Raw genomic sequence first — 16,647 nt, forward strand, 5'->3', positions numbered from 1 at the left:
CTCCAGCTGTGTTTCAACGCCAGCAGCAATTAAGTCTCCACATTTAATTCATTACTGTACACGTACAATTAAACAGAGTTAATATACAGAGCACCCTTTTTATTAAACCAATTCTCAGCTGATTACATTCGTTTACATTTCAATTACATCAACTGAGATATGCCAGGAGGCAACAAACCTGTTTGTCAAGGCGTGTGAGAGGAACAGAAAATGACTTTTCAGTTAATGCAAAGAAGCTCTCAGGAACAGTGAAGTAAAAACTACAGTGGAGGTCATACGCCTATCATGACGAGAACCCGGTTAGTCAATTGACTCACTGTAGGTCATTGTTTTCTGCATTTTTTTTTTAATTGTCTTGCATCATTTCAGAATTACTGGTATTTGAGTATAACATACAAACCTATTAATGCATTTTTTTTAAATTCATCATCAATGTTAGTCAAATCAAAATAAAATTTGCTCCACGTTTGCTTTTAAAGTTGTATTTATTTATTTATTTATTTATTTTTTCTCCAGCTAAGAGTTTAATTGTGCCCAGATTGCATACCATTGGAAATAGTCTTTCTTTAATGAAAATGCCAGCATGCAGTAAGCTTTTCTTTATAAAAGCGTAACATAGTAACATCTAATTTTAATAAAGAGTGTTTGGCATTGTAAGTCCCATAGAGGTATGGCGAGCATAAGGTATTAAAACAAAATATTGAAAAGCATGGCACACCATGACAAATGCATAGTGTAACCAGAGATGGGCAGTATTGAAAATACATGGACTTGAAATACGTATTTTCATTACATTTGTATGTTTCATTTGTAGTGCAAATTCTGAGGTATAAGTGTTTTGTATTGAAAATACACATGCCTGAGTATTTTGTAGTTTGAAAATACTCAAAAATACATTGTTTTGACATCCCGAGTTGCAGGATTTCAAATGGAAACAAATGCAAACAACCTTTTCGCTGTGAGAATGCAGCAACATAGAGTTTTGTAAACAATGTTTTGTATACACAAATGTGTACTTTATCTGTTCCCATATGGTTTGTGTCTGAAAAAAAAGTAGACTATTATCTGATATCTATCAAAATGTAGTGTCTAGTGTTAGTAATTAGGTCCGAGCTGAGCTACACTCTGTTGGGTGTTGGGTCACCTGGTGGAAACAAGGACCCACTGCATGTTTGCTTTAATGTAGTTTGAAACCTGTTAACTGCTTCAGTTCCTTTTCTCAATGATCTCTGAAAATCTTGGTTTCTTTTGTTGTAGGTATTTTGTAGTTTCAAATTGTATTTTCTAAATACAATTGGATTTTGTATTGAAACAAAATACTGTGTTTCCAAAATGGCTTGTATTCTGTAGGTTTTGTATTTGGATACAGTTTTCTGTGTATTTTGTATTGAAAATACATGTACCTAAGTGTTTTGCTCAAGTCTGAGTATAACCATGGAGAAACAGTTAATTTACTATTTAAATTTACCTTAATGGAAATCGACATCCATTTAGTGGTTACTTGCTGAATACCCAGCTAGTAAATAATAATAATAAAGTAACTGCCAAAGATTCAGTGCAGTTTGTTTCAATTAAGTGTAGACAATAGTCACTCGATGTTATAGTAAAGGTTATTTTTTTCTTGAACCAGCATGACCAGTTGGGCTTCCAGTTGGAAATAACAACATAAATTGCTACTGTGTAAGACCCCCTATTCGAAGCACTGAAAACCATGTTATTTTTATTGGTTTTTAAATCTTTAGTCTTCAGTGGGTTGTGAATCATGCATGACAAGACATATATTCTATTAAACTGACAACAAGTTTCTTCTTTTATTTGCCGTGATCTTTATTCATTTGATACCTTTTCTCCACGGGACACTCCTAAACAGAGGATTTAGTTTGGTTTTCAAATATTAGCAATACATTTCCCAATGGAGTCAGATGCTGTTGCTGTGTGTACAGGCCTGGCATGGCTGCAAGCCGTTTGCATTGCAGGCAGGACAGCGTAAAGCCCTAATTGACTCCTTGAAGCGGTTGGCTAGCATCGAGAGTTTGCTTCCATGGCACAGCGAGCAGGGGGCACAGCCAGATCCTCCACACTGCAGACAACCAGACTCTGAGACCAATTCCTGAACAAAACAGGTCAGGGTTAGCGAGCAATCCACAAGCAGACGAGATGGCATGACACTGTTCCAGATATGATAGATGGATAGATGGATAGATGGATAGATGGATGGATAGATAGATGGATAGATAGATGGATGGATAGATGGATAGATAGATGGATAGATAGATGGATGGATAGATAGATAGATGGATGGATAGATAGACAGATAGGTGGATAGATGGATGGATAGATGGATAGATGGATAGATGGATGGATGGATGGATAGATGGATAGATAGATAGATGGATAGATAGATGGATAGATAGATGGATGGATAGATAGATAGATAGATGGATGGATAGATAGATAGATAGATGGATGGATAGATGGATAGATGGATGGATAGATGGATAGATAGATAGATAGATAGATAGATAGATAGATGGATAGATAGATAGATAGATGGATAGATAGATAGATAGATAGATAGATAGATAGATAGATAGATGGATGGATAGATAGATGGATAGATAGATAGATAGATAGATAGTAGTTTAGCTTGCACTTACTACTATTCGTTGCCCCTTTAAGACAAGACCCTGGACATGAAAATGGAAGTTTTTAAGTGCTTGTGCGCACTTTTTAATAAACACAAAAAACAAAACAAACACGTTGCTCTCATGTGCACTAACTACCACACACAGGAACCTAACTAAAATAGGACAGCTAAGCTATTTCCCTCTGACACACAAAAAAGGCTTTTTCCACAATACCATTTTGTTTCAGTTGAAATCACCAGCAGCCCTGAACCCACTGACTGCTTTCTTTAACTACCCTGCACCTGGGTCTAATTTACAATAAACACCAGGTGCAGGGGATAACTCATATTTAAACAATAAAACAATTAACACTTAACATGAATCTACATTCTCACTTTTTTTTTTCTCCAGCAGGGAGGAAATTAACCCTCTCCCTGCTCACATATATTATATATATATATATATATATATATATATATATATATATATATATATATATATATATATATATATATACACACACTGTGTGTGAGAGTTGAAAAAAAAAAAAATTTAAACCTTCTTTTTATTGCTTTTAAGTATTTAACAATTACAAAAAATGCATATGGATCTTATTCCTTTCTCCAGGGGTGGGTGATGTCTCAGGGTTAGACCGACAGATCTTACCAGAGCGTTGGCAGGTTTCGCGTTCTGATCATCTGTAGGCTCCCGCTTGCTGGGGTTCTGTGCTCCGTCCTCCCCTTTAGGTATTATGGAGTAACCATCACTTCCATCCCGGTTGTGAATAAACCTGTTTGCTACTTCCTTCTTCCCCTGAGAAGTTCTGATTATTCGCAGGTTGCTGGTATAGATGATTATCTTGCCAAAGTCCAAAACAGGGGAAGGCTAGAAGACATTCAGGGCATTCAAAGAATTAAGAACATTTATAAAAATAAAAAAAAGATACAAATTGTGGCTTTATGGCATAAACAGGTTATCATTCATGACAATCATGACATTGAGGGATTTTTGAAGTTGTACATCAGGGTGCCAATAGTGTGCCAATCCACTAGAATTCTTGGAATCTGATGTGGCATCCTGGTTTAGGGCATTGACTCTATGGGACAATCGGCAGCATAGAAATCTGTACATGCCCTCTATCATTAACACAGATAAGTTTCTGCTATCCACTAAGGGCATCTTTAAATATCAGGTTGCATAGCATAACCACTTTAGGGTTATTCCTGCAGTGAACCTAATCAGCCACTAGAGGGGTCTCATCTTACTTTTGTACCAGTATATTTCTGTATTTAGGAGGTACAACTGAACAAAGGGATGAATGAGCAAGGAGAGAATGGACAGGTGCATTGTACCCTGTTCTGATCACCACCAACTAATGAGATCTAAATAAGAAATGTATTCAGATGAGGCTCCCTAAGATGAACAAAGGACCCTGTTCACAAGGCTGTGACTTATGAGTTATTCAACAAATGAGAACGAGTCTGTTTCAACAAATTAAACAAGGTTTGATATTCATTAAACAAAAAAAAAAAAAAAACCTGGAACAGTCTTATGAATATCAGACTCCATCAAAACTGACATAAAAAAAGGTTACAAACTCGGTATGTGTCTAAGAAAACGATGGGTGTTAAATATGTCATAAGTTGTACCTTATGTAGGAAATCATTCGAGAACAGCACACATTTGTCAGATGTGTACCCGATCATGTGCTGGATAATAGCAATTTAAACAAAACTGAGTGGAAACAAATATCCAACTGCGAGGCATTTTCCAAACCCAAACCAATACTAACTGAGAATAAGAAAAGCTATGTGTAAAAACAATTCTGCAGTGCTTAAGCATTAACACATGGATACATCAATTCTAGAATAAAATAGATCTTAACAATTGATGTTTTTATTCCAAAATCTAGCTTGAAAATCAAACTCTATAAGTATGCATGTCCTTGTGTTTTTAAATATGTATTCTCTAATATACAGTTAAACCCAATTTTTTTAAAGCAGTGCTAAAGATGCACTATATACACACATATATATTAGACATGTGTGAGGCTACACATTGTCAAGAGTAAAATAAAACGGAATTAAGCTGAACTCACTTTAGAATCCGCTGGAGCAAAGTCATTGAATAAAGATGATCCTCCAGCAAGATGGTACTTATTCCCATCTCTGAAAATATTGATTCTCTGGGCTGTTAAGGTGGTGGGTGAATATAATCCTTGATCCTGTAACTCTGCAAAATTACACATCAGTTCACCATCCATATGCCTGGGAAATTTCTCATGTATAAAACTGTGTGGATATTCCACCTCTGGGCTCTCCAGCGCCTGCCCATCTTCATAGACTTGTTTCAAAACTCTGCCGCTGTAAGAAGAAGATATTTTGAATCTTACTTTCTTTGGTTTGTCTTCATATCTCTGACTAAGTTTCCTTTGACGTTCCTCCATAATAATGCAAGTGCTCGACACTGTGGTCCTGCATGAAGCTCTGCTGTCTTTCACGGTCGGCCGTGTGGTCTTTCACTGTTTTAATAATTCAGCGTTTGGGTCAGGTGTAACGAGGTAGCAGCTAAACCGATACTATTGCATTAAATATAGAGCCACAGCAGGATCTGTAACCATGTTGGCAATGCAGTTTCTGGCAACATGTTTGTTAAGCAGAAAGGTTGCACATGTGCTGTATGATATATACATAGCACGATCTATTTAATAGGCAGAGCTCTATTACAATTTGAGTGTAGGTGATTATTAAAGGGAACAACTGTTGTAAATGCTGTGCACATGTACACTCATCTCTTAAATAAAACAGTGGATTGAAATCCATGTACCTGATGTAACACGCTGCAAAGAAATAGACAGATCAAATGTTTACAATGGCCACATGTATTATAGTCTGCTAAATGGCTTTCTGTAGGATGAATCCCCAAGGAAGCAATGTTTTACTATGGTTAATTAGTCCAGAAGATATAGCCTTAACTTTTCCAGGTACTCTTCGCCATATTCTGTGAAAAGTGTCAGAAGCATTTTACAAAATGTAGGCCTACACCGGGCCACATCTGTTTTACATACAAGAACAGATAATTAGAATGAAGGGGTCAGTCATGTAAACGTGTGATATCTGAAAAAGTGGGCTATTAAAAATGCGGTAGTTAGCCCCCTTTTTGTTATTGTACGTGTTTTAACCATTCCATGTATGGCGACCTTACGTAGGCTGGATACTAAACAATATTCTAGTCTTTTTTAATGGGCATATGTGAAAGACGCAAATGCACGATCAACTCCTATTGGGATGCCATTTTAACCTATATAAAGCAACGGGGAAACAAAAAACATTTGCAATGAAAAACATATTTTTATGTGACTATTTTTCCAGTTCATTTGAATATTAACAAAAAAAGGAATTTGTCCCATACCTCTATGGGAGTCTAATACCTGGACACAGGACTTTACAACTTCAGGTCATGTGGACTTACTCGTTTTCTGTTTTGTTATTTAAATACTCTCCGTGTACTCCATAGCCTCTATAGTGGCCATCGTGGAAATAAAACATGCAATTAAAAAAAAAAAAAAAACATGGGGAAACATCAATATTAGAAGAGCGACAGTATTCCCTGAATCAGTACTAGAATGTACTTCGAGTTTAATTAAGATGTCTTCTTTTACTGTTGCAACAAGGACAGAACACAGGAATGCAAGAAGTTTTTTCCCTCGTTTCTTGATTTGCATGTTGTGTTACAGTGCATTCTAATTTCTAGAGAATCAAGAGATTTGTAGAGATTAAAAGAATGACAATTTAGTAAACCGTAGTCGTGCAGAGGTCCCTATTATTTCATAATACTTAATGTTCATATAATACATAAACATAAATGCTTTTTCTTTTCTTCTTTTCTTAGCATCACATGTGTCTATTCAAGCATGTACCTTTACGGCACTGCATATTTTAAGATCATATTCTTATTTAAACATACTCCTATATATGTTCCTACAAAAAAGAAAAAAATGTTCTTGAGCAAACGCATCTGCGAAAGGGTTACTGGCGTGATAATGTGATCTGTGTGCGTGAGTGAGTCAGTGATTAGGCGTATAGTTTAAAGTTTCCCACTGTTTTGGAGTGAAATCGTTTTCCAGTAGTCTATCTTCGTTGCTGTGCTTCAAAAGGCTACCCAACCAGACAACGACAAAACGCAAGGTTAGTTATGTGTGTGTGCGGGCACACATATTGTATTCACTATTGTAACGTTTGTTTTCAGGAGTAACTGGTTTCGCTGCTTCGGTTGTGTTTCTTCACTTCCTAAGTAAAATAGTACGAGGTATTACCAGATCGAGTTTTTTAGTAGTAACACTTCATAGAAAGTTATTAATTGACGGAGTGTCCCCTCATATTATTCATGTGCAAATAGCTGAGACTTGGTTTTCACGGTAGATCTGGGAGGTATTCTGAAAAACACGTTGCCTTCAGAGTCATACCCCGCCGTGCAATTAGTCGCACTGTACTATTGTTTTAGATTTGGAATGAGACAATGCATTTTAGTTTCGGGAGAAGACCAAGGAAAATAATAGGGAAAACTTTTTAGTAATACAAGTCACATCAGTTTATACGATATATTAATTGCAGATACAGTATTACTTAATGTGACATTAAATCACAGCCTAAAAATATATTATGTCGTAGTGCAGCAGTCATTTAATAGTGGAATAGATGCAATATATGGAACAATAAAATACATGGGATAGTATTTGTATAAATATATATTTGTAATGTATTGGTCTATATTGTATGGATCAATCTATATTTTACACAATATTTGTCATTATATTACAAAAAAAAATGTATACATTGCTTCATAGTGTTAAATAATGCATACTATCCTCATGGATATTAAACAGTGCCAGTATTCCTGTGTGAACGAATGTGTCTGTGGTCTTTGAAATGTGAGATTCTACTGTACATCAGTGAAGGGTATGTGCAAACGATTTTCTGAGGCGTCCAGGTGTGAAAATTCTGAGATTACTTGATAGGTGCTGAAGTTTATTCATCTGTCATTAGTTAGGATTGCAGTACTGTTTAAAGTGACTAGTGGGGGTAAATGTTACAGTGAAATGCCAGTGTGGGATATACATTGTATGGACTAGAAAGTAAGAGAGAAGTAGTATCATTAACCCTAGCTTGTGCCATGGAATAACATAACATAAAGTTCTCTGTCATTTTATTTATGTATTTATTTTTTCATTTAAGGGTGATGACTATAACCTCGGTGATCTTGAGATGGAGGATTTAGCTTTAGTGGACCTGCTGGAGTGCCCTGTGTGCTTGGAAAGACTTGGTGTGTCGGCCAAAGTGTTGCCATGCCAACACACCTTCTGCCTGCCCTGTCTTCAGAAGATGGTCTATGGCAAGGCAGAGCTGCGGTGCCCTGAGTGCAGGACCCCAGTCACATGTGAAGTCGAGGAGCTGCCTGCCAATCTGCTCCTGGTTCGGCTTCTGGATGGTATAAGACAAGGCTCTGGTGCGATGTCAAAATCAAACATTGTTCGGAGACCAGAGGTCTTCTCGTCGCAGGACCCCTCCAGAAAAAGACCCGGGGAGCCAAGGAATACACAAGCACTGCAGCACAGACACTTGCGGAATACCAGGAGCACACTGGATAGGGTAAGCAGAAATAACCCTGAAACAACTGGGACATTCTATGGCATTATTGATACAGAAAGATGGGCCACCTCCATATACAGAGAACAAGTTTAATGTCCACTCACATACATTTGGAGCTATACCAGAATTTCTTTTTTTTTTTTTTTTTTTTTGTGGAATGCCCAGGAAAACGTGTAGTATGTGTTCATATTTAATTAAAAAAAAAAAACAAAAAAAAAAAAAAAACAGTTTTACACATATATTTGAATATTATACAATGGCAATTGTGTAACCTGGCAGTTTGTTGTCATAGTATTATTAATCCCTTAACCTCCAGCCATTTAGACTAAGCGTATGCAAGTCCTGCTCCTGAGTGCCATTCCTTTCCTGGTAAGTGCTTTATGGCCCAGTCAAGGGCCGAATTGGACAGGAGAGGCAGTGTTTTCTGTAGTTTAACTCAGATTGATGTTCTTATATCATACCCTTGATTGGTGCTTTTGAAGAACCTTATTCTGGATTTGCGTTGAATGTTCCTTCATCTTCATGATGTAGTTTTTGTTAGGAAATGTACTAACCAACTGTGGGACCTCCCAGAGACAGGTGTATTTAACCTGAAATCAAGTGAAACACCTTATTATGGGACTTCTAAAGACAATTGCTTACACCAGAGCTTATTTAGGTGTGTCATAGCAAAAGGAGTGAATACTTATGCAATCAATTATTTTCTGTTTTATATTTGTCATTAATTTAGAACAATTTGTAGATTTTATTTTTCACTTAGACATCATGGACTTTTTCTGTGTTGATCAGTGGCAAAAGCTCCTAATTAAATCAATTTTGATTCCATGTTGTAACACAGTAAAATGTGGAAAGGTCCAAGGGGGGGTGAATACTTTTGAGAGCCACTGTAAATAGAGTATAATAGCATATGTGTATCTGCTGAGCAATAATATTGCATTTTTTTATAGTAATATACAGTCTGTGACTGTGCATGTTTATATGAAGGTGCATTGCAGTTGTTCACTCAAAAATGAAATTATACAAAACAAGTTATTTATATACTGTAATAACAATTTGCATGTATTATTTTTATGTAACAATTTCAGTTAACCCAAATAACCTCTCATGTCACTAGAGAACTAAGAACTTAGAACTGATAAGAACTTTCCTTTGCTACATGAATACATAAGCAAACAACCTCTTTCTTGTAGTTTTTTATTTTTTTTTATTTTATTTTTTTATAAAATCTGAATTCACTTAGTCAGATATGCAGGAGAACACTCGGATTCATTCATTTGAGAAATTGTTTTGCTGTTTCTGAAGAAAGGAGCCATTTAGTTGTCTAAGGGATTTGAATTATTTGAGAACGGTCCAGATCCCACAATCTTCCCTCAAACATCTTGCAACATTACTGTCGTTGTCACGTGAGTCAAGTCATTTGTTAAGGTTTGCTGAACGATTTTCTGGCACTGGCAGCCTGGGCAACATTGTTGGTGTTTGGCAGTTGTCTGCTATGCAGTGCTTAAGTGACATTTGTGATTTGTAATGCTGTTGAAAAGAACCAATTTATTAGGTTTTGACTATGACAGTAAAGATTTGAAAAAATGCTGGCAGATTAAATGAATGCCCTTTGCATATATTATCTTACATAATGTATAATATAATAGTGTATAATATAAAGGTATACCTGTGAACACTTAAGCCCCGTTCACACTGGCACTTCTACCTGAGCCCTGAACCGGGTTCTGGCTATCTGGGTCACAATCCCATGAAGTGTGAAACCACATACCTGGGTAGTATCCAGGTTTACCTGGGTCGCAGCGACCCACCTCAGAATGTGGATCGACGCGCTTGGACCCGGGTTGAGAGAGACAAAATGCATGACAGCTGTTCGTAAGCTGACGAAATAACAAACGGCCACGTCTGTGTGAAGGTTTCACTTCCGCAAGGAACAATTCTGTTTATTCTGTTTAGCCATATTTTTTTGTTGATTGAGACAACCACGAGCCAGATTGCAGCAGGGATGAAGAAACATTTTCTTTAATGAACATTTGGGCCGACAGTTCAATCCAGAGAAGATGGAAGCATCCATAACAAGCTGCTTCCAGGGCATTGCTACGCGCATTGTGTCCTTGCTTCTGTCACCCAGGTCGACCCTGCTTCTTCAAAAGCAGTGTGAATTCATGTAGCCAACCCACGTGACAACGGGTCCTGACCTAGATGCCAGTGTGAAAGGCTTTAGGCTGTGGTGTATTATTGTTTACAATGCTGCATTTTTATTCGCCGAGAGAGACATGGATTTATTTGGAATTAAACAAACAGACATGTATTTTAAAATTCATGTAGATTCTAAAGTGCAGAGGATTTGTTACCTGTAGTATTACTGTTTATGTTTGAGATTGGACTTTGGTAATTACTTATTGTAGTGTAATGCATTAAAAAACTGGAGTTTGTGTTAAACTTTTAAAGCTTAAAGCTTAATAAACACCCTGATTGTTTTAATATTATCATCATTGATCATAAAACTGAAAACTTGTGTTGGTCCTTCATAAAAAGCTTCTGGTCTCAATTCTCTTCCTTGAATAACAAATTTGTAATTTTATTTATAGCTATAATTCTGATGATGGACATACTAGCTTGGTTCTTGAAGGGTAAAAGACCTTTATTGAACTTCAGAACATTATTGATCCCTGAAGTGTGAGTTCAGTTGAAAACAGATGACATTGAATGTTCTGTAGAATTTCACAATAAGCATGTTAGCATATAAATCTATGAAGCGCAATATATTTCAATAACAAAGCCCATTATTTTCGAGCACAAAATGTATGTACTGGTTTGAAATTGCTGTAATTGAACTCTGTGTACCAGTTTGTTTTACACAACGTATGTGTATATGGCTTTATTTATATAATAAGTTGATATGGACTGTATTTCAAATAAGCCTCATGGAAAATTCAATAACATCTAGTATTACTAGTGATATATATATTATATATATATATATATATATATATATATATATATATATATATATATATATATATATATATATATATAAAGAACATCTGTAACTATACTGTACCAGACATAAAATATAGCCCCTTTCTGGATGCTGTGTTTTCATTCTAAACATGACAAACTGAGTACCACAGTATTTTGAAAGCAGAATGTGGGTGTGACTGGGTGGAATCAGATACAGGGTTCATTCCCTGTCTGTCCAAGTCCCCTGACGAGAATATGTGCCATGCCGACTACGATTGGATCTGTTCAATTAATCATGTATGCAGCCAGCCCTAGTATAAATGCATGTGAGTGTGCTTGATTAGGTGTGTTCGGCTGGGAGGAGCAGACCCTTGTGTCGTGTTTGTGGACAGCTCAACAGAGAGGGACGCTGTTATCTACAGTAGCTACAATAACAAGTGCAGCAGCACATTCCAATGAGCCTGACAGAAGGCACATCTTGTTTATGTTTCAAATGCATTTGTTTTGGCATGTTGAGAAAATCAGTATGTGCCTCCTGATTTATTTCAGTAGCTGCCCTGACAAGCCTACCCTATTAGAGTGGGATAGGAACAGGGTCCAGGGCAGCAGAGATGCAGGCCAAGGGCTAAGGCCTTCCAAGATTATAGGATTTACAGGTCAAGTGGGCACTACAATACATAAGATTTAGCTTGGATGTACATATAAGATGTGCTGCTCTACTGTAAGTACAGTACGTTGTGCCGTTTAAATTTCCATTGCCTTGTTGGCAGAGAGAGAGAGAAAGAGAAAATGCAAGCAGCAGAAGGGAAATAAGGAATGATCCCTTTAAATGGAGAAGGATTAGGAGGAGTATTACAGCAACGTTTAAGCAACCTTATGCTTAAAACTTTTAGGACGTGAAATCAAACTGCAATAAGCAATAAACTACCTGTACCAACTCATTTGAATCTAACATAAATAGGCCAAATTAGAACTTCAGTCTTGGTTACAGTGCTTTTGGCAAAATGTTGGTTCACAAATAACTTCTCACCTGTAGTAACAGGCTTTTTTTTCTGGTGATCATTTTGCCTTTCACTTTTTGATTCAAGTGAAAACTGACGGGCACTACACACCTGGCTTCCTCTCCCTATTCCCTTCCTATTTTACCGGGAATAGGAGCCCATCTGACCCTAGAGGAAGCCTGCTGTAGATCAACTCAAATGGGGACCAATTTCTTGTTAAAAAGGAAGTGAGCGAGAGCAAGGACATATTTTCTGAAAGGAATGAAAAAACATTCCAATGGTAAGAAAAAAAGAGCAAAACGCAACGTACAGTAGTTACAGCTAGAAGCAGCTAAAATTGTGGGAGTTTTTCCACTGTTTTATAATTCCTTTTAGAATATGTACATTGTTTCCACTGTTTTATAATTCCTTTTAGAATATGTACATTGTTCTCTTGTATGTGTGCCTAAATAGAGTCCATGGTCTTGTACAGAGAATTGTGATGAAATTTGCTTTCTGGAAACATTTGTTTTATACCTTACCTTCCAGCTAAATGTATGTATTTATCCCTAATTGTTTTGCTGCAGTACGCTGACAAATCCCTCACATGCACCTCAGAATGAGTCACTGTAATGTTATTTGGTTAAGATGGAGTACAATTGAACAATCCGTGACAGACATGTCTGTTTAATGGCTTATTGTACATGCTTTCATGGGAAACGGAAAGCTTTATCTAGTATGCAATGTGCAATTAATGGGCTCAGATTTTTCTGTGTTTGCCGAAGGGTGCCCATTTATCTCTGTCTCTGTAATTTACTCTCCATTGTCAACTGGAGAGTTGCAGCCAGCCACTCATGAAATTGTGCATTTGGAGCAGTACAGTGGTGTCTGATTGTATAGAGGCTGCCATGTATTAAATATATTAAATACTGGGTTATATATTGAACAGTTCACATATTTCTTGGTGAGTGTTTCCTATTGCACATACTCAGACATTGTGCTTAATTACATTTTTGTATATTCTTTGTTAAAGTACTCAGGATCAGATTTCTCGCTCTAGCCGCCTCTTTTTCACCATATATATGTGTGATGCAGGCTAGATCTATTCCTGTATACTGTGCTTGTGAGAGCCAACACCATCTCGTGAACAGGTACAGTATTGTGTGCATATTAACAGCAATGCAACTTGAAAAGTTTTCTCACGGTGGTGGCAGTAATCATATACTTTTACTGCGTGGCTGACCAGCAATATGCAAACCCAGTCAGAGATGTATGATAACACAGCAGGCATACAGGTTAGAATGCCTAAGGGTTCCTCTGTCTGTGGCAGTAGTCTGAATGAAACATAACAGGCATAGAACGAATGTGTTCTCCATAGACACAGCAGTAGGCAGTCAACTAAAAATTCAGAATGCTTCTGGCTGTGATAAATCAGATACTGTCAGTGACAGGACTATAAACATTTACCCATAAAGCATTGTGATGAAGAGGTTCGTAAACATGGTCGGGCTAGTGAAAATAATTCTGGTAGGTGGCCTGCATTAACGTAGCCTAGCCAGCTCTGAATCAAGTGGCTAATGCTAACGAATGTCCTTCAGAATCTGCTTCGCATGGATTGAGACGAGAAATGAGAGGCATAGAATTTATAATGGTATACAACCCCTAACCAAACCGTCCAGATTTACTGTAACTGCACCTTCCAGTAGCTAAGTTGATTCATGTTGGTTTTACACCATAATGACTGTTGTATTCCTCGCACATGCTTCAAAATGGGACCCTTAGACTTATTCAGTAACAGACTGTGGTTCTAAGTTGTTTAAAGAAGTATTGCCAAAGTAGAGTGTGTACAAGTTAGAGGTGTGAGAATGTTGCAGTGAGTCCTTTCAGTTGCTTTCACAGTCAACAAATGTGTGGGTCAAAGCCAGATAACCTTAAACTTCACATGTTCGAAAAGAAAAAGAAAAAGAAAAATATTGTTGCTCCTGTTGCAACCCTTTTGTCTTTGTCAGCGTGCAGGGTGTGGCACAATCCTATACTGTATAGCAATCCCGACTCAGAAAGATGCTTCACAGACTATGCAGTGATGTGCTGTATCAGCTTAGATTTGGCAATATGTACTCTACAAACGCTTAATGCATTTGGTATACACCCAGCTGTAGATTGGTTGACTGGCTGATTTAAGGCTTTTTATGAAATTATTTAAGCAAAAATATGCGATATGATCATAATATACGATTTTTGTCAAAATAATTCTGTACATTAGAGTAGTGAGAATATAATTGTGACAGTGGGCTGTTATATTTGTTGAGATTAACAAGTATTTAAAAAAAAGAATGATTCTTAAAAGTATAGACTTTGAAAATATCAAATTGTTCCTCTTTGCCAGTACAGCTATAATAAATATATGTGGTCTATTCCACATTGTCATAAACGCACTGAGAATGCTGTGAATGTGGAGCCTGGGTATTCATTTAGAGGCAACAGGCCTGGCACTCTGAACTTTCCAGAGCAGTCGGCTCAAATATCCATCAAACAGTCCTGCAGTGATGATGAAACAACTGCGAGCAAAGAAACAAGTGGCTTCGCATCGGCCTAATGGATCTCTCCTCTCTCTTATTTACAGTAACAGAATACTGTATTATTAAGAGCGCTCGGAGCGCTGCCAACCTCCCCAGCAGCTGGGAATCATTATGCGCCATCTTTTAGTATTTTCTGTATATGACTGTATTCTGATCTATAGTCCTATTTATCACCAAAGTAACTTTGCACTTACAATTGGGAAGCACGACTAAATGTTGCTATTGGCATTTAATTCTTTGTTAAATACAAAACTTTCTGCAAAAAAAAAATAAATTAAAAATTAAAAAAATCCTGCTTTGTTTCACTGAAAAAAATGCCATTATTTATATTATTGTATCTCACTGTTTTAATCCACATTTTCTTACCATCCTTGATTTGCAACCCATAAATAATTGACTCAGTCTCCAGCTGCATTTTGATACATATTTTATGTACCAGTATGCAAGACATTTCTCCACTAGACTCTGATAAAGCTTTGCAGATTACACAGACTGGCAGCAGTAGGTGCAGTACAGCACTCTGTTCTACTTCTAAATTTGTAAAGCCACACAAATACATACATGGTATGTAACCTGACCTTTAGAAAAATATATGGACCCAAATATTATGCCAAAAGCACTCCAGGCATCCACTGATGACTGGTATTTCCCTCGTTGTTATTATCCAGGAGCAATCCTGCAAGGACAAGCAACTGTCTTTTCTGTGTCGGCTGTCAGGAAGGAAAAAAGCTGGATATTATAGCTGCAATCGGCCCTCAAGTGCCCTAAGTGTGTCTACTTCTTGTTCGAGGAAAACCGCATCGTTATAAATGCAAAGCCAGGAGAGCATTTCTGATCTAGCTGAGCAGTCAAGAAAAGTGACCCTTCTGGCGATACCACTGGAATAATAATAATGTAGCACCAGACTTTCCTTAAATTGGTCCATCAGGATAATTCAAAACTAATTTGTTTCTCAGCAGTATTAAGATAATTCTTCATTAGCAGTCTGCTTTCATGCACATATAACTGTGACTTTCACCAGGTTTTAACAGCTGCTCTATTCCAGATCACAGGCCACCCCTATGGTGGGTTACATGCTTTCTATTAACATTATGAAAGTAGGGATCATTCTGATTATATTCTATTTTATATATCCCCCCTCCAAGCAGTAGAAAAGTAAGTAACAGTAGTTGTATTTTGATGTTGATCTCCTGTCTTTCAGGTGCCTTGTGCCAGGGCGTTGTATAACTATGGAGGGAACCTCCCTGGGGACCTGAAGTTCAAAGCAGGAGATCTCATCATCCTGAGGCGGCAAGTGGATGGAAACTGGTATCAGGGAGACATCAAGGGTGTGAGGGGACTGTTCCCCGCTAGCTTTGTTCAAGTTATCAACCAGCTTCCCCAGCCTCCTCCCCTCTGCAGAGCTCTTTATAATTTTGAGATGAAGGAGAAAGACAAGGATGAGAACAAAGACTGCCTGACGTTCCGAAAGGTACATTCTGAGATGACATGACTTAACTCTGTGTACAATAGATGGTTACTTATGGGGTTAAAACAAAGAGCACACAGCTGTGAAAAGCATAATTTTCAATACCATATTCCTAATGATGTATATCCTAACAGCAAGGTTTATTTTGAATGTGTTTTGCTTGGAGACGCTACAGGTAGTTCATGCAGCTGGAGTTGGGAATGGGGCCAGCTTACTCAAGTCAAAGGATTGCAATTTGGGCAGGCGTCTCCATTTTAATTAAGCCTTTGCATAAAAGAATCTGATTGCGCTGAGGACGACATCATAACACTGATAAGCTTATGAGAACTGGGCCGAAGGCAAGCTGGGAGATAAAGTTGGAATATTTCCTGTCCTGTTTTCAGA

General features: G+C 37.4%; 2 protein-coding genes across 2 annotated transcripts; one reads left to right on the forward strand and one right to left on the reverse strand.

Moving 5' to 3' along the window:
* Positions 1-1,824: 1,824 nt before the first annotated feature.
* LOC121324840 (glutaredoxin domain-containing cysteine-rich protein 2) lies at positions 1,825-5,136 on the reverse strand. The gene is made up of 3 exons (XM_041267053.1): positions 4,726-5,136; positions 3,294-3,512; positions 1,825-2,110 (listed from the first exon to the last, which is right to left on the reverse strand). The coding sequence occupies exons 1-3, from the start codon at positions 5,071-5,073 to the stop codon at positions 1,919-1,921; spliced, it is 759 nt and encodes a 252-aa protein (XP_041122987.1). The 5' UTR covers positions 5,074-5,136; the 3' UTR covers positions 1,825-1,918.
* A 1,585-nt stretch (positions 5,137-6,721) lies between these two features.
* On the forward strand, positions 6,722-16,428 carry LOC121324841 (E3 ubiquitin-protein ligase SH3RF2-like). The gene is made up of 3 exons (XM_041267054.1): positions 6,722-6,814; positions 7,862-8,275; positions 15,997-16,428. Exons 2-3 carry the CDS (start codon positions 7,892-7,894, stop codon positions 16,285-16,287), a joined length of 675 nt encoding a protein of 224 aa, XP_041122988.1. The 5' UTR covers positions 6,722-6,814; positions 7,862-7,891; the 3' UTR covers positions 16,288-16,428.
* The last annotated feature ends 219 nt before the right edge of the window (positions 16,429-16,647 follow it).

The sequence above is a fragment of the Polyodon spathula genome, chromosome 12 (assembly GCF_017654505.1).
Source record: "Polyodon spathula isolate WHYD16114869_AA chromosome 12, ASM1765450v1, whole genome shotgun sequence".
Taxonomy (NCBI): Eukaryota; Metazoa; Chordata; class Actinopteri; order Acipenseriformes; family Polyodontidae; genus Polyodon; species Polyodon spathula.